The sequence below is a fragment of the Neophocaena asiaeorientalis genome, unplaced genomic scaffold (genome assembly GCF_003031525.2).
Source record: "Neophocaena asiaeorientalis asiaeorientalis breed wild unplaced genomic scaffold, Neophocaena_asiaeorientalis_V1.1 scaffold6, whole genome shotgun sequence".
Lineage (NCBI taxonomy): Eukaryota > Metazoa > Chordata > Mammalia > Artiodactyla > Phocoenidae > Neophocaena > Neophocaena asiaeorientalis.
The window spans coordinates 798,975-822,048 of NW_020174424.1; the positions used below are offsets into that span (position 1 = coordinate 798,975).

The following is a 23,074-nucleotide window of genomic DNA, read 5'->3' on the forward strand; positions in this document are numbered from 1 at the left end:
CGGACTCTCAACCGCTGCGCCACCAGGGAAGCCCTATAAATTATTTTAGATGTTAGGTTGTTTATTTCTAATTTTTCTTGTTTCTTGAAGTAGGCCTGTTATCACTATAAACTTCCCTCTTAGAACTGCTTTTGCTGCACCCCAAAGATTTTGGAAAGTTGTGCTTTTACTTTCATTTGTCTTGAGGTATTTTCTTATTTCCTCTTTGATTTCTTCATTTACCCACTAGTGTTTGTTTGTTTGTTTTTGAAGTATAGTTGATTTACAATGTTGTGTTAGTTTCAGGTGTATAGCAAAGTGAATCAGTTATACATATACATACATCCACTCATTTTTAGATTCTTTTCCCAAATAGGCCATTACAGAGTATTGAGTAGAGTTCCCTGTGCTATACAGTAGGTCCTTATTAGTTTATCTATTTTAGTAGCATGTTGTTTAGTCTTGATGTGTTTGTGTTTTCCCCATTTTTCTTCCTGTAATTGAGTTTTAGTTTCATACCACTGTGGTCAGGAAAAAACTGTTTGATAGAATTTCTATCGTCTTAAATTTATTGAGACTGGTTTTGTAGCATAGGATGTGATATGTCCTGGAGAACATTCCAAATGCACTTGAAAAGAATGTGTATTCTGTTGTTTTTGGATATAATGTCCTATAAATATCTACTGAGTCCAACTAGTCTAATGTGTCATTTAAAACTACTGTTTCCATATTGCTTTTCTGTTTGGTTGATCTATCCATTGATGTAAGTGGGGTATTAAAAATCTCTACAATTATTGTCAATTTCTCCCTTTATGTCTTAACATTTGCTTTATATATTTAGGTACTCCTATAGTAGGTGCATATATATTAACAAATGTTTCATCCCCTTCTTGTATTGATCCTTTTATTATTATATAATGCCCTTCTTTGTCTTTTGTTGTAGACTCTGTTGTAAAGTCTACTTTACCTGATATGAGTATTGCTGACACAGCTTTCTTGTCATTTCCGTTTGCATGAAATATATTTTTCCATCTTCTCACTTTCAGTCTGTGTGTGCCTTTAGCTCTGAAGTGACTCTCTGGTAAGCAGCATATACATGTATTTTGTCTTTTAATCTCGTCAGCCGTTCTATGTCTTTTTTCCTCATTTTACAAATTTTATTTTTGAATTTTAGTTTTTATACAGCAGGTTCTTCTTAGTTATCTATTTTATACATATTAGTGTATATATGTCAATCCCAATCTCCCAATTAATCCCATCCTCCCCCACTTTCTCCCTTGGTATCCATACGTTTGTTCTCTATGTCTGTGTCTCTATTTCTGCTTTGTAAATAAGATCATCTATACCAATTTTTTCAGATTCCACATATACACGTTAATATACAATATTTGTTTTTCTGAGTTACTTCACTTGGTCTGACAGTCTCTATGTTCATCCACGTCTCTAAAAATGACCCAGTTTTGTTCCTTTTTATGGCTAATATTCCATTGTATATATGTGCCACATCATCTTTACCATTCATCTGTTGATGGACATTTAGGTTGCTTCCATGTCCTGGCTATTGTAAATAGAGCTGCAATGAACACTGGGGTGCATATGTCTTTTTGAATTATAGTTTTCTCTGCATATATGCCCAGTAGTGGGATTTCTGGGTCCTATGGTAGTTCTAGTTTTAGTTTTTTAAGGAATCTCCATACTGTTCTCCATAGTGGCTGTATTAAAATGATTATTGATACATATGTACTTATTGCCATTTTGTTAATTGTTTCCTGGTTGTTTTATAGTTCTTCTCTGTTCTTTTTCGTTTTCTTCCTTTGTGGTTTGATAATTTTCTTTAATGGTATCTTAGTGTTCATTTCTCTTTAGGTTTTGTGTATCTATTGTAAGTTTTTGATTTGTGATTATTATGGAATTCATACATGTTGACCTATACCTATATCTATTTGTTTTAAACTGGTAGTCATTTAATTTCAAATACTTTCTAAAAGATCTGTTTTTTACTCCCCTCCCCCCCCATTTTGTGTTTTGGATGTCATATTTCATATCTTTATGTTTTAATTGTTTGTTGTAGTTATAGTTGATTTTACAATTCTTTGTTTTTCAGTCTTTGTACTAGCTTTTTAAAGTGGTTGATCCACAGCCATTACTATGTGCTTGCCTTTACTAGTGGGAATTTTCCTTTCCTATAGATTCTAACTTCTTGTTATATAGCCTTTTCTTTTCTACTTAGAGAAGACCCTTGAAAATTTCTTTTAGGGTTGGTGTAGTACAATGAGCTCTATCTCTCCTTCAATTCTGAATGATAATCTTGCTGAGGAGATTATCCTAGGTTGTTGGTTTTTCCCTTTCCACATTTTAAACATGTCACGCCATTCCCGTCTGGTCTGCAATGTTTCTGCAGAAAAATCATCTCATAGACTTATGGGGGTTCCCTTGTATGTGACTTGTTGCTTTTCTATTGCTGTCTTAAGAATTCTCTCTTTAACTTTTGCCATTTTAATTTTGATGCCTAGGTGTGGATCTATTTGGATTCATCTTGTTTGGGACTCTCTCTGCTTCCTGTACCTGGATGTACTTCCTTCTTCAGATTCAGGAACTTTTCAGCCATAATTTCACTGAATACATTTTCAACCCCTTTTTCTCTCTCTTCTCCTTCTGGGACCCCTATAATGCAAATGTTGGTACACATGATGTTGTCCCAGAGTTTCCTTAAACTGATTTCATTTTTAAAATTTGTTTTCTTTTTGCAATCCTGATTGGGTGATTTCCAGTATTTTATCTTCCAGATCACTTCTATGTTCTTCTGTATCAGTTGGTTTGCTGTTAATTCCTTCTAGTGTGTTTTTCACTTCAGTTATCATATACTTCAGTTCTGATTGGTTCTTTTTTTATTTTCTAGTTCCTTGTTATAATTCACACTGGGTTCATCTATTCTTTTCCCTAGTTCAGTTAGCATCTTATTATTAATGCTTTGAACTCTTTATCCAGTAAATCATTTATCTGTTTCATTCATTTAAAAAAAAATTTTTTTTTTGGCTGCACTGGGTCTTTGTTGCTGTGCGCGGGCTTTCTCCAGTTGTGGTGAGCGGGGGCTACTCTTTGTTGCAGTGCGCGGGCTTCTCATTGCAGTGGCTTATTGTAGGCATGCGGTCTCAGTAGTTTTGGCTCGCCGGCTCTAGAGCACAGGCTCAGTAGTTGTGGCACATGGGCTTAGCTGCTCCACGGCATGTGGGATCTTCCCAGATCAGGGCTTGAACTCATGTCCCCCGTGTTGGCCAGTGGATTCTTAACCACTGTGCCACCAGGGAAGCCCCAATCTCTGTTCCATTCATTTTTTTCAGGTTTTTTTTCTTTCTTGTTCTTTTATTTGAAACAAACTCCTCTGTCTTCTCATTTTGCTTATCTTTCTCTGTCTCTATGAAATTAGATGAAACAGTTACCTATCCTAGTCCTGACAGGGTGTCCTTGTGTGGGAGTATCCTTATGCAGTCTGCATGTGCCCAGTGGCTTTTGTGGGTGAGCTGGATCTGAAGTGAGCATAAGTCACATTCCTCTTCCAGGTGTGCTGGCAGCTATCACCTTGCTAGGAGGTGGAACTTGGAGATGGCAGAGATGGGGGAGGGCTAGAGCTAGAGCCAGGTGTGACAGGGGGTTTCTCCTCTGCCCAGTGGCCAACATCACCCTATCGAGGGAGGGGGCGGGTCTAAAGGTCTAAAGTTGCTGGAGCAGAAGCCCTGAGGGTCAGGTAATGTTCCCTCTAAGTGTGTGCTCTCTTCCCTCCCAGCATGGGCACCTTTGCCCTGCAGGGGAGCATTGCGGGAGTAGGTGTCCCGTGCAGGCCAGGGTGTGAGCTGGGGTGTTCCATTGCTTTGACTGTTCCACACCAGTCAAAGCTCCAGATCATTCCCAATCTGCTGCCTCTGCAAGTGCCAGTGATGGCCATCCTCACCCTGTTCAGATACAGTGCTGGGTCCAAGCTGGTTCCATCCTCCACGACTGCATACTCTGCTCAGCAGCGGCAGCCTTTGCCTTAGCGGGGAGCTGTGTTGTGGAGCAAGAGGGGCCACAGTGTGCACTGGGGTGGTCCCGGCACCAGAGCACTGATCTTTCACCCCTGTGAACACCAGGATGGATGCCTTGCCAGGTCTGAGCAGACTCTGTCCCTGACAGCTATGCACTTAGCTACAGCAGCCTTTGCCCTAGTGTGGAGCTGCTCTGCAGAGCAAGAGGGGCCACAGTGGGTGCTCAGCTTGGCCTTGGGCCTGCAATGGGGCAGTTGCAGAAAACCAGCCAACATCCTGGGTCATTTCAATCTGCTTCCACTGCCTTGTTGAGGGAGTAAGCATGCATGCACATTTCATAAGAGTAGTCTAGGTTTCTAGCAGCCCTGCTGTCAGTCTCCTTGGCCTTCAAACCTGCTAAGGGGATCTTTCCTCCCAGTGTTGGACCCCAGGGATGGGGTGCCTGATATGTGGTTCAGACCCCTCACTCCCCAGGGACGATCTCTGAAGCTGTGTAATCCCCCTCCTCTTTTGTGTCCCCTCCCAGGGGCACAGGTCCTGACCTGATTGCTTCTCCCCTCTTCCTGCCTGACTCTGTGTGGATCTTTCTCACAGCCTTGGTTGTATAAGTCATTCTGCCAGTCTCCAGTTTGTTTCTAGTGAGAATTGCTCCACATGTAGAGGTATTTCTGATGTGTTCATAGGGGGGAGGTGAGCTCTGCATCCTCCTACTCTGCCATCTTGATCTCCTCCTCTTAATTCACTTCTTTCTTTCTTCAGAATCCCATAGAGTTTGCAGAGAGAAGAAAACTACTTTTGTATGTGAAAAATCTACCTGAATGTACTCAATCTCACTCTGAGCACCTGCTAATTTTGAACGTAATGTTACTTTACACATCTAAGCGCTGCTGCCAGAATCGTTCAATACCAAATTGTCCATCTGGGTGGAGGTTGGACTGGAGTGTTGTTTATACCATTTTAAAAAAAATTTAGTTTTTTATTTTTGGCTGCGTTGGGTCTTCACTGCTGCTTACGGGCTTTCTCTAGTTGCGGTGACAGGCTTCTCATTGCGGTGGCTTCTCGTTGCGGAGCACAGGCTCTAGGCGCACAGGCTTCAGGAGTTGTGGCACGCAGGCTCAGTGGTTGGGGGTCACGGGCTCTAGAGCGCAGGCTCAGTAGTTGTGGTGCATGGGCTTAGTTGCTCCGTGGCATGTGGGATCTTCCTGGACCAGGGATTGAACCCATGTCCCCTGCGTTGGCAGGCTGATTCTTAACCACTCCACCACCAAGGAAGCCCTCTATACCATTTTTTAAAGGGCACTATCCTACTTCTTCCAGATTATAGACTCATTAGTTTACTGAACATTTTACCTAAACAATAATACCTGTCTTCATTCTGTAGCAAATTCAAATAATAGCATAAGATGGTAATTTTAAATAATATTCCTTGCCCTTTGAGTTATAAGCTGCATTATACAGGTTCAACAAACCTCTTCAGCCAATGATGCTCATTTTGTATGCTACAATTCATGTGGGGAAGTTTTATGTACCTTTCTTAGCATCCATTGGTTTGACATAGATGCACAGTAGCTGGTATGCTAACAGTGCAAATTTTTCTTTTTTTTAGGGCCCCAAACCAGCCATGACTAGGTTTGCTGAGCAAGGTATAAGAAGACAGGTAAAGAAACATCCCTGTTATTGGACCACGCTTTTTCTCTGTGGCAAAATAGCACTGAGGCAACCACTGGGACCTTCTGGAAACAGGTACTTTGGACTGTTTTTTATGGCGTGTCTATTCCAGTGGAGTGCCAGCTCCTTTCATGTGGTGTTTTTGGGTGTTGATATTGTGTCTAGGGTCCCTGAGGGAGTCAGTCACTTAATATTTGTAAAATATGCCTTTACAGTCTCCACTCTTTTTTTTTTTTTTTTTGCAGTAAGCGGGTCTCTCACTCTTGTGGCCTCTCCCGCTGCGGAGCACAGGCTCCGGACGCGCAGGCTCAGTGGCCATGGCTCACGGGCCCAGCCGCTCCGCGGCACGTGGGATCCTCCCAGACTGGGGCACGAACCCGCGTCCCCTGCATCGGCAGGTGGACTCTCAACCACTGCACCACCAGGGAAGCACCAGTCTCCACTCTTTATATGCATTAAACATTTTACTCATTCTTCGTAGTGTACATCCTAAGCAGCTAATTCTAGGAAGTATTGCATCAGCTTAAAGGAAACACTCTCGTATAATCAAAGCTCATTACTTGAAATTTTAGTTCATGCCAATATACAATGGAAATTGTCATTTGAAAACCATTTGTTTATGCCTATTTGGCCTAGTAATAGACCTCTTGAAACTTAGAACCCTAGAAAGCATTACATAGTTCTAGGTTGGGACATTCTGGCCCTGAGGGTAGTTTCTAGTACCACCCACCCTGGCACACCACTTATACTTAAACCCAACCTGCCCCTTAATGTCCTGGTGAGAGTACGAAGTGGGCTAGGATTTCCTAACAAATTAGACAATAAATGTGTGCAGCAGAAAAATGGGGATATATTTGAGTTCCTTTAATTGTATCATAACTGGCTAAAGCCACTTTTGGATGAGGTAGAAGCATGCTCTCTGCTATATGAATGGATAAATATTTTAAACTGATCATATGATTGTACTGTCACAAACTTAATGGGCCTCACTAAGTGACAGCTTCTCTTATCAAATACACCTCTAAGGCAAAAGAAGACCTAAGATTATTTACTATCAAATGCAAATCCTAACTTTGGGCAGAAGTCCTCCAATGTTAATTAGCTCATGTTCACCATCTCTGTAATTTAATTACTTAACTGTAGATTCTGCTTACCAATTTAACTTGGAGGGTTCACCAGGAAGGTATATTGCTCAACACAAAATAGACCACAGGTGCACTGTTGAGATGAGTGAAAATCCTGATATAAAAATTTCCCATGCTAGGATTCTATATGGGACTAGATTTGTTTTTTGAGAGAATTCTTGGCTCTTCCCCTAAAGACTGCTACTTCACCCTACTCCCACATGAAGAAGAGGCATGAAGATATACCATATTTACCAGCATGTATGTAACAACACATAGGGAAATTTATAACTTTACACAGATAATTATTTGGAAAAAGAAATTAAGTTTTCATCACACACGATTTGTAGGTGTCTCTAAAAGCTGTCTTATATACAGAAAACCATTTTGTTCATACAAGAACAATATATTGGGGCTTCCCTGGTGGCGCAGTGGTTGAGAGTCCACCTGCCGATGCAGGGGACGCGGGTTTGTGCCCCGGTCTGGGAAGATCCCACATGCCGTGGAGCGGCTGGGCCCGTGAGCCATGGCCGCTGAGCCTGCGCGTCCGGAGCCTGTGCTCCGCAACAGGAGAGGCCACAACAGTGAGAGGGCCGTGTACTGCAAAAAAAAAAAAAAAAGAGATAATGATAACTTCCTTTTATTTTAGATCTTTGCAAGTTGACCACAGTAGAGACACATGGGATGTGGGGCAGTTTTTGTACGTATTTAGGTATGAGATGTGAGTGCCTTGATTTTACGAAGAAGTGTAAACCCTCCTGTTTGTCAAAGCATGTGAAGCTGTCCAAATAAATAATGCCAAATATCTGTGTTAGCGAAGTTTAGGTCTTTGCCAGTGAGCACCATCACAATGTGTCAGGTTTCATCAAAAGCCTGATTAGGAGAAACAGTCACAGAGGATTGCCTAAAGGAAACGTAGCCCACTCATTCCACTCAGTTTTAAATGTGTTATGTCTTTCTAGACCACAAGTGAGAGCAACAGCTTGGATCACACTCTCAGCTCCTGGCTGACCAGCATTTCCTATCATATACCCTACACATCTGGGCCCCCGCAGAAAGTACTAGAAAGGGTAAGTGTTCAAAACTTGCGATATATGTATCAGTGCTTTGAGAGTTTTTAAGTTTCTGAATACATAACTCAAACTTCCAAGAAGAATTTCATCTCAGGGTTTAGTACTAGGAAAAATCGTGTTTCTCCTTGAGGGAAAAAAAAAAAGTGTTCCTCTTCACTGTTGCTGTGTTGGAAGCTCTAATCCCAATCTGTGTGCTGCTCTAGCAATGATGCAGGACCTCATCATGAACTTCTGTGTCCTAACTTCATACTTGTATTCATCTTGTTAGCCAAATCTTACTGATCCTTCATCCTAATTTCTTTATGTATTTGAAAGTCTGTATCTTGGTATATAAATATATGTAAGCTCCCTCAAATACCATTAGGAAAGATATGGGAATATGGGTGTAAAGAAAATATAGCATTATTCTTTACTATATTGCAAAAGAGAGTTCTACAGTTCTTCATGTACGTTTTATTCTGAGAAGAATATGAGGGTCTTTTCTTATACTGTTTTTGGCCACAAGTTGTGCAGTGGATGTCAGGAAGCCAGGGCCCTAGGAGGCCAGCTCTGCAGGAAGCTCTGAAAGGCCCTGGACAAGTCCTGTAACCACTCCTGCTTTAGCAGATGGAAGGAATTCTTCTCACTTGTCCCCTGCAGCCCTGTGGTTTTTGCTTTAAAGACAGACTGTCTACATGGAGTGTGAATGTTTGTCTTTCATTCTTTTATCAAGCAATTGTCATACCTGATTTTCTCTGACTGGACGGATGCCTGATGGATGCCTTAGTCTTCCTCCGGGGCACTTTTCACCAGTTAATTCTCACTAGGCATTTTATGAAAGCACTAAATATCACTGCAGCAATGCAGACACTGCCTAGAGGAGGAATGAAACAATGTGACACTACCTCTGTGCAATCATACACTTTTATTTTCCTTTTACCTTTGCAGTCATCTTTGAGTAATTGTTGTGTAAACAATAGAATGGAATGAAATTACATTAAATTGTATGCAAATGGCTCTAGAACACCTTAACAATTATGACAAGGCAATTATAAATAACTTTTTTGTCCTTAGTAATATATATTTGCTTTTTAAAGTACATTAAAGAGCTGCCATATCTAGGGTTAGCTAGGAAAGAGCAAATGCTACCATCTGGGAGCCACCTCCCTGAAAGTTTAGACTCCAATTTTGAAAATCCTAAGGTTTACTATTCCATAATGTATAGTCAAGCAGAGGGCTATTTGGGTTGAAAGTATTTATTCTTGAAACTTAACAGCGTTTTACCTTTTGGTCATTGCACAAAACCCTTTCTATTATTTTTCACTCCATCTGGGTATTCTGCAGAATTTCAAGTAAAACACGGATTCTGGTATATTTTCAAGTTTGTCACCTTTGGAACGACAGATCCTATCACTTCAGGAGATGTCAAATCAGAGGTGGGTACATAATTAGCAATCTAATAGAATGGCAACGTTTTATAGAGCATCCTAAATGTCCCAGGGAAGCAAAACTTACATATGCCACATTACGTAGAGGAAATTTTAGAGCTGAGACTATTCCAGAGTAAAGCAGCCTCAGGCCCATTCTTAATGTGAAAGTTTTTTTTTGTTTTTGCAAGGCACCTCCCTCTCCCAAGAGACAATCAGCTTGTGGACTGGTTTTCAGGCAAACCAAAAAGAGTAAGCATCCTAGTTCCTAATTCAGTCATTTCAAAATTCACAAGTTATAAATACTCCAAAGATAGACCTGAAACTTTTTGTTTAAATAACAAGAGAGTAACTGCAAGAAGCATATATAATCAAAAATGGTTTTTTCTTTCTTCTAGCTAAGGTGTGTAATGCATAAATATATGAAAAATAAAATTCACAGTCAGTTTTAAAACTAGAATTCAAGTTCGGCTAATAAATCTTATATTAATTTCTAAATACAACAGAAGAGGCAGTATTGTCAGATGTACAATAAAGTATTATAACAGAAAGGAAGGACAACAATGAGAGAAGAGATAGGCTTCTGATAGAAAAAATTCCTTTCGTTGCCAATAAATAGGACCACCTGAGTGTGTTTCAGATTCTTTTCACGTAAGGGAGATCCGAATTGACTGCTGAGGGTATTTATTAAATAGCTTTTGGAAAAATGAGCAACAGTCGTGCAGCTGTGGTGGTTGCTTGTTCTCATACTGTGGGTTGCTAGAGAATAAAGCAGAACTCAGTGTTGTTGTTAAGTTTAAAAAAATTCTTTTTTATCCCGTTATGTTGAAGCCGGCCTCTTCACAATCCTCTGATTTTGCTAGGGGGTGGGAGGAAGTGGCAGGGGAGGGAAAGGTTGGGGGGAGGCATGGCAGATCAGGGCGACATCAAGGGACAGACATCAGCTGACACTCAACTGAGCAAACCCAATCAGCTTCACTTCGTCGGGAATCTCCGACCCATCACAGCCAGAAGCCTGAAAAGGGAAAAAGAAACGCTCAGTGCTGGTTGGTGGCTACTGGTTTTTTACAGACTTGTTCGTGTGACGGCAGATCCAAGCACCGTCTTCATGGGGCCAGGTGTCCCGTCTCTTCCAGGAGACATCCTTCAGTGACTACTGGGCGCTAACTACCCTGAGAAATCTGGACCTCCAGTACAGAAGGGATTTGTTACCCGTGAAAACACCACCACTGGAACCACCTATGAACCACAGGACTGTGCAGAAGGTACATACACAATCTCAACAACTAAGTAAAATGCTTTTAAATATGCTTTACTTTTAAAAGAATATTATGAAAGTGAGCAGAAGAGATCTAACAGGTTTTTATCAAAATCACTTCCTTTGTCAAACTGGCCAAAATAAAAGGGGTCACCAAGTAGTGGAACAGCTCATGACAGACAACATATGTGTAAATTTTACACGGAAAGGTACCATAACAAGTTTTTCCATAAACAATTTATAATAATCTAGGACATATTATTTATTACCAAGTTATAGAGTGCCAAATACTTTATCATTGCAAAATCCAAAGAAACTGCAAATAAGCCATTGCCCATCAAAGCTTTCACTGGCCCTAAAATTCAGCTTATTCTCCTCTTTTTGACCTCCCTCTCCTACACACGCACACAGAGTACTCAGATCACCATTCTAAGTTGCCTCTTCACTCTGTAGTACAAAAATCACAACTGGACATTATGTAAGTACTACGAGTGGGGTGAAGAAAGTATGAATGCCTGGGAATGGGCAATTAATTACCAAAGGGCCATACAAACCTTTTCTTGGCCTAAATTATTGCCTGCTAAATTACTGTTGAAACAATTAGTTTCCCAGGGTACGAAGCCCTTTCCAAAATCATCACGGTGAAGCTGCTTAGCATTGCTGCAAAAAAACGTACAGAAACCAGTCCTTTGCCAACCCCAGCATTTTCCTTTAAAATAAGCAGCTAATTAGAACATATAACTTAATATTTTAAAATAATTATCCTTAAAATAACAGTGTGAGCAGTTATCCATAGCCTAAAGAGTAGGAATATTAAACTTTGTGTCCGTCTAATGATGTCTCTAGTTTCACGTGACAGATAAGATATTCAGTAAAATACCATTTCCAATTTCCATTGTTTGCACTGCCAGGGTCAGAAAGGTCAGAAGTGCTTCTTTCCTTATCACTGTGAACAAAGCAGTCATACTGATACTGTAATGCTTACCATACCACCCCACCAAGTTTCTCCTTCTACTACCTCTGTTTCTTGATCTGTCCTCCTAAACTTCCCTTCTCTCCTTGTCACTATTGCTAACAACGTCATTTACTCAGCCCACTGATGCGGGCAGAGACAATCTGTGTAGACAATTGACAAACATCTGAGGTCAAGCTATTGCTGCTGCCGTTGACAAAGAGGTCAGACTAGCAAGTGTGAAGCACGTCAGTGCATATGAAAGCTACATCAGAAATTTGTAAATGTGAATAGCAGGAGGTTAAAATGGCTAGAAATAAAAACATTAAAATCCTTCCAGTGAAGAGTAATAGAAGTGAGAATTGTAGTCAGTCAAACCAGTGATTATGTGGGTACACGGGCATAGGGGGCCCACGTCCCGTCCTATGTTCTGTTTTCTGGCAAAGAGGCACAGGCCAGGGGGTTTGGCTTTGCTTCAAGGCACTCAGCCCTCCCTCCTCCAACTATCTTGCTAGCTCTCTCTTAAGGCCAAGTCCTTGCCTCTTTGCGGCTTGCAAAATGCTCAAGAGGGCAACATGCATCTAGAGAAAAGTGACCAGAAACCCTTAACGCAGCAGTTCTCAAACTTTATCAAGAACTCCAAACAGTTATGTCTCATTGTACCGACTTAGAGATGTTAAAAAAATTATTTTTATAAACAAATGGGACAGAGCCAAACTTACAAGCTTTTTGCACAGCAAAGGAAACCATAAACAAAGCGAAAAGACAGTCTACAGAATGGGAGAAAATATTTGCAAACAAACAATGCCACCGACAAGGGCTTAATTTCCAAACTATACAAACAGCTCATACAACTCAACAACAAACACAGAAACAAACAACCCAATCAAAAAATAGGCAGAAGACCTAAAATGACATTTCTCCAAAGAAGACATACAGATGGCCAACAGGCACACAAAAAGATGCTCAATCGCTATTAGATGCAAATCAAAACTACAATGAGGCACCACCTCACACCGGTCAGAACGGCCGTCGTTAAAAAGTCTAAAAATAACAAATGCTGGAGAGGGTGTGGAGAAGAGGGAACCCTCCTACACTGTTGGTGGGAATGTAAGTTGGTGCAGCCAGTATGGATGTTCCTCAGAAAACTAGAGTTACCATATGATCCAGCGGTCTCACTCCTGGGCATATATCCAGACGAAACTAATCCAAAAAAGATACATGCACCCCTATGTTCATAGCACTATTCACAACAGCCAAGACAGACATGGAAGCAACCTAAATGTCCATCAACAGAATGGATAAAGAAGATGTGGTACATATATACAATGAAATACTCAGCCATAAAAAAGAATGACATAATGCCATTTGCAGCAACATGGACGGACCTAGAGATTATCGTACTAAGTAAATCAGAAGGAGAAAGACAAATACCATATGGTATCATTTACGTGGAATCTAAAATATGACACAAATGAACCTATCTGCGAAATAGAAACAAACCCATGGACATGGAGAACAGACTTGTGGTTGCCAAGGGGGAGGGGGTTGGGGGAAGGATGGAGTGGGAGGCTGGGGTTAAAGTTATTATAGATATAAATGGAGAAACAACAAGGTCCTACCGTATAGCACAGGAAACTATTATATTTAGTGTCCTATGATAAAACCATAATGGAAAAAGAATATTAAAAAAAAAGAATGTATCACTTTGCTGTATAGCAGAAATTAACACAAAATTGTAAATCAACTGTATTTCAATAAAAAAATATTTTTAGTAATGTTAAAGTACTAAATCTATTTTAAAACATAAAACATGTTTATGTAGATTATCCGGTACTGACCATCTTAGAAAATAGTTATTTCTAAAGTATTGATTTACTGATTCATTAAACATTATAGAAATAAACCCACTGCGTGCTAATAAATAAAATCTTCATGAAAAATAAAATAACCATAGTTTCCTAAAACAAAAATTTGAGAAGGGTGGCACTACTTTTTCCCTTTTTGCAAATCTTTAATGTTTTGCTTAATAGAAGATGGCTGGCTTCTTACACCTGCATCTGCATTCACTCTATTGCTCTGTTTTCCTTAAAGTGCATAAGGAAAATCCAGTCTTTCACAAATAGGTAGTTGGAAAAGGGAAGAGGATCTTAATAGCCTTTCCAGATAGTTGTGGATATCATTTGTTACTATGCCGAAACTTGCCAAGTGGTATTTTTTCTTTCTTTTTTTTTTTTCAGATTCAGGTTCCTTTTTATTCAGGAGCACGTCTTTTCATAACGCCCATGGTGAGCATTGTCAAGATCCATTCATTCATCAGGGGCTGCAAAATGATGATATTCTACCATTCCTTCCTTATTTGCTAGCTGAATGCTTCTACAAAAAGAAACTTCTCCTCATCAACTATTTGGTTACCCTTAATGGCAGTGTCCATATATACTCCAGTTGCTGAGGCCTCCATGGGCTGCGAGCCGTGCAGACAGTCGCCGTCACTGCGTCGTGGAGGTGGGATGGGGTAGGGAGGTTCGCTGCTGCTTCAAGGCCTGGGCCCAGCCAGTGGGTGGCCGTTGAGAGGACGCCGGGGGACACAGCCCTGAGCCTGTCCCCGGGCCCCTCAGCTCCCCTGCTGGCCCCAAGGCAGGAGGACCTGGAGGGCCCAGGGAAGAAGGCCCGATCTTCCTCTCAACTGCACTCTCTGCCGTGGGGACCACTGCAAGGCTGACTGCCAAGTGGTATTTTCTTAAAGCTTAGTTGCTTAGTTGCAATGTAGAATGTGAAACCATCACATTCAACGTTTCATAACTCTATTATAGTAAACAGTGGTCTGTTTTACCTTTGAATGGATCTGTTACCTGTGTATGATGTTTTAGCATCACTGAGCTATGCAAACCTTCCAAATGTTGACATTAAACAATATCAACAAATCATATTTATTAATATTACCCATCACCAAGCTCATCAGAAATGCCTTTTAAGTACTGGGGGTCGGGCGGGGGGTGTTTCTGTCAAGCTTACCGTGGCAGATAGAAGTTTTCTAAAATCCTGTTTTTGCTTGAAATCTGAAGTTTCTTATCGACAACAAATATTGTCAGCTGTTTTCCTTAAAGTGTCAGGCTTACTTGGTTCATTTTGAAAAACAAGTCTGCCAAATCCCTAGTCTGAATAGCCAATGTTTGTCAGTTGTTCTTCCAAGTAAAAGTGATATTCCATGAAAAAAAAAAAAATATGGCTAGTTCGGCTCACAACTCAAACAACTCACCAGTGCTTTTCCTGGAGACAACCATCATACTTCAGTACTGAAGAAATGCTTCCCACCTCATCACACAGAATACTAAAAAGACGTGTTCTCAAGTGGGGACTTGAGCCAGTTCCACTTACTTCTTAAAATTTTATTTACTTACTGAGTGATGGAATGAGTGCTTTGAAGATGATGCCTACTACTACGGTTTGATGTTCCTGCCTTGATGTGTGCCAACATCAGTAGCTTTAACCACAATGGCTTTTACACCAAATGTCAACACAATGGAAAAGGCCAGGTAACACCTTAATATTGTAACCACAATGGCTTTTACATCAAATGTCAACACAATGGAAAAGGCCAAGTAACACCTTAATATTGTTAGGAAAAGTTTTGACACTCAGGGTCCCTTAAAATGGTTTCAAGGAATCCCAGAAGTTCAGTACCCTCACTTTGAGAACTCCGCTTCAAAGGAAAATGTATCCGTTATCAGGACTGTAGTATGACAGTGTAACACCACTGCTGTCACTCAAGTGTCTGTACTGATTCCTGAAAGCCCCCACTTCTCCATCCCTCCTGACACACCAGCAGGTGTGGCCCACATCCTGCGGAGGAGTTGAAGATGCGGCTGTCCAGCATCGATCATAAGGATTCCTCACCACCTGGAGTTTCTGACCTCCTCCGGTGATTCAAAGGTTCAGCAGTTTGAGAACCTCTGTTCTACCCTAGTGCGCCACAAAGTGTGAACCTCCCTTTTCCTTTAGAACGGGGGTTCCCAAACTTCAGCATCAGATCACGTGGAGAGCATGTTAACACATGGATTCCTGTGCCCCACTCCCCCAACATTCTGATTCCTTAGGCCTGGGATGGGGCCCCAGAATTCACTTTTTTATCAAGTTTCCAGGCGAAGCTGACACTGTCCATCTGGGGACCACACTTTGCAGAACCATTGTTTCACACTGAACAGGAGACAGCTGCTATGCTACACGGACCTTCTTGAACTGATAGTTTCGGCAGGGGGAGTAAGTTTAATACTCTCAGCTAGTTTTTATATCATTTCAGTTCTGGCTTTACCTGTACTTTGGGGAATGTTGCCTTAGTTGTGCAACCTTGGGAAATAAGGCTCTTTAGTCATTAATTACCAATGCTTATAAAATTGCTATCTGCTGCTCACCATCAGTAATTATTAGAGAAATGCAAATCAAAACTATAAATCAATGAGGTAACACCTCACACCAGTCAGAATGGCCATCATTAAAAAGTCTACAAATAACATGCTGGAGAAGGTGTGGAGAAAAGGGAACCCTCTTGCACTGCTGGTGGGAATGTAAGTTGGTATAGACGCTATGGAGAGAACAGTATGGGGATCCTCAGAAAACTAAAAATAGAGCTACCATACGATCTAGCAACCCCACTCCTGGGCACATATCTGGACAAAACTCTAATCCAAAAAGATACATGCACCCCTATGTTCGTAGCACCACTATTCACAACAGCCAAGACATGGTAACAACCTAAATATTCATTGACAGATGAATGGATAAAGAAGATGTGGTACATATATACAACAGAATACTACTCAGCCATAAAAAAGAATGAAATCATGCCATTTGCAGCAACATGGATGCAACTAGAGATGATCATAATACTAAGTGAAGTCAGAAAAAGAAAGACAAATACCATATGATATGACATATGTGGAATCTAAAATATGACACAAATGAACCTACCTACAAAACACACAGAATCACGGACATAGAGAATTGTCTGGTGGTTGCCAACAGGGAAGGGGTTGGGGGAGGGATGGAGTGGGAGGTTAGGGTTAGCAGATGTAAGCTTTTATATATAGAGTGGATAAACAACAAGGTCCCACTCTAATAGCACAGGGAACTATATTCAATATCCTATGATAAGCCATAATGGAAAAGAATATTAAAAAAATACGTATAACTGAATCATTCTGCTGTACAGCAGACATTAACACAACATTGGAAATCAGCAGTTTTTTTAATTGAAGAATAGTTATCTGCAATATATGTGATTAAACTTCAGAAACTAAAATCTATACGGCTCGTGTAAATGTGTACCAACTGGATGTCAATTACATGCACAGTTGACCCTTGAACAATGCAGGGGTTGGGGGTTCCAACCCTCCAAGCAGTCGAAAATCCAAATGTAACTTATATTTGGCCCTCCTTAAACACGGTTCCTCTGAATCTGCGAATTCAACTAATCACAGGTTGTTGGTACTGTTGTAGGTGTTTACTGAAAAAAGTTCGTGTCTAACTGGATTTGTGCAGTTCAAACCCATGCTGTTCAAGGGTCAGCTGTACTTACAATTTGTGTTGTTTCTTCAAGGACAAATGAAACATTTTACATTTTCACTAACACGATTTTAAAAATCCCACACTGAAAGCAGCCAAGACTTACCTACTTTACAAAACTGCAAGGTAGCATGACTTAAAAAAAATTTAGGAAGACTTGCCTTGAGGCTTACAACGATAAAACCATACTGCTATGTCAAACTCAAAGCACATAGTACTTGAGCTAAAATGCCGCCTATGCCTGAACCACTTCGTTGAAAGTGGTAAGAAGGTTTACTGATCTCCCGGCTCCCAGCCACGTCAACAACGGAAATCATACTTCACTTATTATCTTACCTGTCAAAGGAAGCTAAAGATCTCATTGGATGGAGAAAAAAAAGTATATGTACTTCTTTAAATAACCAATATCCTTGCCCCTCAGGCCACTGTCCTTCTTATATAAGCAGATATATAAGATAAGAGACACCTTTTCAAGCCTGAGGCCTTTTCAAGCCTTTTCAAGCCTACATTGTGGCGGGAGCTGGGAGAGGAAAGAGATTGGAGAGGAGTCATCTACAAATAGAATGCTTCCCAGCCTCGGCTAAACACTGGAATCATCAGGGGCGCCTTCCAAGTTCCCAGAGCCCAGACTCCACGAAGAACAATTAAATTAGGCTATGTGGAACGGGACGCAGGCATTCGTAATTTTTTAAAGTGTCTCCACCATTCCTTGAGTGAAACCACTGTGCAGCCAGGTGAAGAGCCACAATACTAGCTACTACTCTTTAGATAATTTTCAGGCCCCTTACATTCTCCTTTAGAAAGCAAAGAAAGCGCTGAGATTAAAATGATAAACAGCTGAGACATGAAGCTATAAGCAGTAGCCGCTTAGGAGGAAAAATGCTTCCGAAACACTTTGATCTTGTAGTCTTCAATAAAATAACCAAATTGGATCTCTGTGGTTTTACCAGGATGTTATTAGTGTCCTACAGAAGATTAAGCCGAGGAGCACTTCAAATGAGCTCCGTCAAATGGGTCTCAAACTGGCTGGCAACGGACAGCCACGAAGAAACCCTCTCAGGTTTTAACTAGGGATGGATGGAGAGTTAACGGACAGAAACAGAAGGTCACTTCTGAGCTTGGCTTTATTTAACACCTTTAACTGTCTCTGGGGGGAAAGCCATCAATTTCCATTTACTGAGAATGCCACACATTACAATCCATTCTCAAGTTATAAGGGGAAAGAAAAACTTGCACGGCTTCTCCTGCAGGTCTCCTGCGCCAAACAGGCCAACATTACTCACTCCGCTTAAGGTACAAAGGAGATCTGGTCTCAACCAGGGTAAGTGTGTCCAGTCATCCAAAAGGTGAATCCACAAACAGAAACCTGTAAAACCATACGGCTACAAGGTCCCGCCTGTAAGACTGAATAGTTGTTGAGCACTGGGCCGTGATGCTAGATCAGGGTTGAATTCCCAGCTTCTGCACTGCTTGATCCTGGGCAAGTTAACCTCACAGAGCCTCTGATTCCCAAGGCATAAAACGGACCCAACGACATCACCATCTTGGAGGCTCGTGAGCACTAAATTAACTGAGCTGAAGTAGGTAAAACACCTCATGCAATGCCCCGCAAACGGTGGATGCACATGAAATAGCAATGATTCTTGTTATTTCTACAGGCAAGGCCAAGGCATTTTGAGAGAAATTTTCCTAAATGAGGTTTGTGTTCTGATATATTTTATTAATTATGATCAAGTCCCTACTACGTGAAGGGAATCCAACAGAAGTCCCTGCCTGCCTGGAGCCTCTGAACTTATCAGAGACACAAACAAGATTCTACACAATTTCAATATAATATAACCTTTCGGGGAGAGAATACTGGAGGAGCACCGAGGCCAAGATCGGATGCCAGAAAAAAGCTTGTTGGAGAAGTGAAATTAAGGCAGAAAAAACTGGAACGTGTCTAGGTGTTGGTGACACAGAGAGCAGGCCTGGAGAAGTTGGGAGAGAAGGGTATTTTAGGGAGGAGTACATACAAAGGGTCAGCTGATGAAAATAGGAGGAGAGAGGACTAGGGGAAGAACTGAATGCGGGGATAAGGAAAGGTGGAGCAGGACCTAAAAGAAAGTCTGATCGGGGAGGACTTCCTTTAGCCATGATCAGGGTTTGAGTTTCAGAAGAGGACAGTGGAGAGCCAGTCGAGTATTTGGGGCATTTTGGAATTAAGGAAGAATTATGCGGGCTAGAGCCCCAGTGTAGTAAACAGAGCTGGAGGCTGGCAAGTTGTAGGCAGGAAGCTCAGTTTCAGAAGAGGATCCCGCTAGGGGGCTGAGAATGGGGATGAGAAGAAGAACAGACTCAAGAGAGCGAATCCAGGGAACCAGTTGCACAGGGACAGTATAGTTTATCTAGGGACAGTATAGTGGGTGTTTCTACAAAACCTTCAGTACTATGAAAGGCCTGGGGTTGCTACTCCTATTTTATAGGTAGGCGAGTTTAGAGACAATGGGAATAAGCCAGCGTAAAAGTTTTAATTTCTTATCTCTAGGTTTACATGTTCAAAATTGGGAAAATGTTCAGGAGGTGCTATGTTGTAACTTCTTTTTTTGCAGTAGAAAAAAAATGAAACATTACTACTGGCTTGAAATGCAGACACAGGGTGTCATCTTTCTCATCCATATATCCTCATATAAGTGAAACATGTTTATGAAGATGCAGGTGAATTAGAAACATAACAGAGGTGACAGAGGAGCCCCAAGCTAGAAGATGAATTTTCAATTTGTTAATTTCTCACTCTTTGTCTGACTAAAATGTTCTTTTGTTATCAAAACAAAATGAATTTCTTCAGCTAAATTCTTTCTGTGAAAATCTTTGTGTTTTTCTTTTATCACTCAGCCTGGCCCTCTGAATTTAGATGAGGAGCAAGACCCAGAAAGTTAATTAGCACCAGGTTAACATTTACTGTAACGAATCATTTAGCATTTTCTGGCCATGCACATTTTCCATTAAATTTTCACGAGAAATAAAAAAGACAGTATGTTGTGCAAAACAAAGTGTTGGTCATCTAGATCTTAAATTGCTTGCAGCATTCAAGACTGGCCCTTGATAAGAATAATTTATAATTTAAAAAATGAGTCATTTAACATCCTGCTTGCAAAATCCTTCAGGAAAATCGTCACTTTTGACTATTTGGACTTCTCTCCATTTCTGGCCATGATCACAATCTCTTAGTTTCACAAGGACCTCAGAATAGTCAGTATCTGTATCTCTGTGGCCACTCTAGTTCTTAAATTTAAAATCTGCTAGTGCAGAAAAACTGCTGGAATATCTCCTCTCCCCAAGAATCTGTTACTGTGATTTGAAATGTGGAGTTAAAATGTTATGTCATTGCTCACTAGCCTTCAGAGGGCTGTTCTACAGTCGCTTCCAATTACTTAAACCATTTCTACAACAATCGGCCTCAATTTTTAAACGTTAGAACCACTTGGCTTTTGCTTCAGGAAAGCTTTATTAAGAGTGCTGCTTCAAACTCAGTTTAATTTTGTCTTTATGGTCAAGTTGCCATACAAACTGGAAGCAAAAGGGTACAGACTTCAAGACTTCTCAAATGGCTACTCTTATTAAAGATGTGATGGTAAAAGAACAAGCTACGCTCATGGAAGAGGAACTTTCCAGTCATGATCAGAAACTGTTCCCAAGCCATAAAAAAGAATAAAATAATGACATTTGCAGCAACATGGATGGACCTAGAGATTGTCATACTGAGTGATGTTAAGTCAGACAGAGAAAGACAAATATCATATGATACATGTGGAATCCAAAAATAAAAAAAGGGTACAAATGAACTTATTTACAAAAAACAGAGTCACAGATGTAGAAAACAAACTTATGGTTACCAGGGGGGAAAGGGAGGGGAGGGATAAATTGCGAGATTGGGATTGACATATACACACTACTATATATAAAATAGATAACTGATAAGGACCTACTCTGTAGCACAGGGAACTCTACTCAATAATCTGTAATGACCTATATGGGGAAAGAATTTAAAAAAAAAGTAGATATATGTATATGTATAACTGATTCACTTTGCTGTATACCTGAAACTAACACAACACTGTAGATCAACTATATTCCAATTAAAAAACAAAACAAAACAAAAAACCCCAGAAAATCTTCCCAAATGTTGACCAGGTAAATGACGAATGCAAAAACGGATGCCCACCCCCAAAACCAACAGCAGAATTACGGAACAGCTTAATAATGATATTATTATTCCTTGTTGGCACAGCATAGCGAAATATTTACCTTCGTTCCATAACTTTCCACTTACCAACTTAAATGTCAGTGTTTTTAAAGCTTTGGGATCATCTACAATCTTCTGTAAATTAGCAGCCACTGTAAAATACAAACATGGAGAAAAAGTGTCCAAATTATTTCCAATAACTGGATTTTCACATCATTGATTCAGAAAATCTGACTAATGATGCAATAACCTGCAAAATCATCTCTTTCACAGACATTACAAAGTCCATACAAATGACCAAACTACTCTCGTAAAGACGTTTTCTACCACAACCTACATCTTCAGCACATCTGAATTAATCACTATACACTGACCCCACGTTTTCTACAATAAAATGAGAAATTACTTTCTAGTGGAAAGTAGAAATGATAGCCCCCCACTGTTTCCTCCACCTGGTTTTTCTCAACACTCATTATTAAGAGATCTATTAGCCAGGAGAGGGCAGTACAAAACAGAGGAGGGGTATTGCAATGACCCATTTCTCTGGAAATAATAGGTCAGCATTTCAAACTCCTGTCCCTATAAATTCACTCAATTCTCTGCACCCATTTTTATCAAAGCAACAAAATACAGTAGATAACCTCTACGACTCAGGCATGTGTTTTAGTGCTTTCAGGGCACGATGATCTGTCAAAGCAGTGAAGTACCACCTTGAGCAACACAGGAATTGGCTGAACAGGGTCAAGCACTTAGAGGCTGTCCGATTGGAGCTCAACAGTGCAGATATGTTTTTAGTATTGGCCAGATTCATCAGAGACCCCATCCTGCTCTCTGTGGTGCCAAGACGTATTTGATGCTCTCATTGAGAAGTCAGCCTTTCTTGCTTTGGGTACTGTTTATGAACAGAATCCTCAACAGGTGATGCCGATGGAAATTTAACACCTTCCTCTTTCCACGACCAAACCTGAATGTCAGGTAAGTACTATTGGTCAAAGAAAGAGAAGTTACTATTGAAGAAATTAGGAGAGAGGTCCTCTTCATCATTTTTATTTTTCATGAGGAAAAGCCCCTGCTGCTTCAGTAATTAGGCATCTGAAAAGTTATCTGAATATTTTAAGGAAAAAGAAAAACAATTTAGGAGAAAATAGTAAACATAAATATTTTGAGAAAAGTGTTTCAAGTAGAAAGTTTGTAAGTAGAAAGAAATCTGTGCAAATTTTATTTTTCTCTAAGGTTGACTGAAAACCTAGACACAAGAATTTCTCGGCAGGTTAGTTTCATTTAATCCATCTGCTGTGGAGGGGAAAAAATTATATATTCAATATGGCCTGTTTCTCTTTTTTTTTAATTTTTAAAATTTATTTTATTTATTTTATCTTTGGCTGCGTTGGGTCTGTTGCTGCATGGGCTTTTCTCTAGTTGCAGCGAGCGGGGGCTACTCTTCACTGCAGCATACGGGCTTCTCATCGCGGTGTCTTCTCTTGTTGCAGAGCACAGGCTCTAGGCGCGCGGGCTTCAGTAGTTGTGGCACACGGGCTCAGTAGCTGTGGCACACAGGCTCAGTAGCTGTGGCACACAGGCTTAATTGCTCTGCAACAATGTGGGATCTTCCCAGACCAGGGCTCAAACCCGTGTCCCCTGCATTGGCAGGCAGACTCTTAGCCACTGTGCCACCAGGGGAAGCCCTGGCCTGTTTCTCTTCATAAACCACAATTACAAGCACCATTTTATCTTCATCTGTTGCCGTCTTAATACTTCCAATCTTAGTAACAGACAAAGTTTCATTTTTGTTAACACCCGTCTCC

The 23,074-nt window shown here is 40.7% G+C and overlaps 1 protein-coding gene and 1 pseudogene across 1 annotated transcript in view; both read right to left on the reverse strand.

The window, feature by feature from the left end:
• LOC112407372 (lathosterol oxidase pseudogene) overlaps positions 1-2,587 on the reverse strand; it is a 21,564-nt pseudogene extending 18,977 nt beyond the window's left edge.
• A 6,168-nt stretch (positions 2,588-8,755) lies between these two features.
• Positions 8,756-23,074, reverse strand: part of STK39 (serine/threonine kinase 39) — a 230,965-nt gene continuing 216,646 nt past the window's right edge. The window contains exons 15-16 of the mRNA XM_024756661.1: positions 21,357-21,421; positions 8,756-10,287 (exon numbers count right to left, since the gene is read on the reverse strand). Of these exons, the coding sequence (XP_024612429.1) occupies positions 10,213-10,287; positions 21,357-21,421 (140 nt within the window). The 3' untranslated portion in view covers positions 8,756-10,212. The remainder of the gene's footprint in view (positions 10,288-21,356; positions 21,422-23,074) is intronic.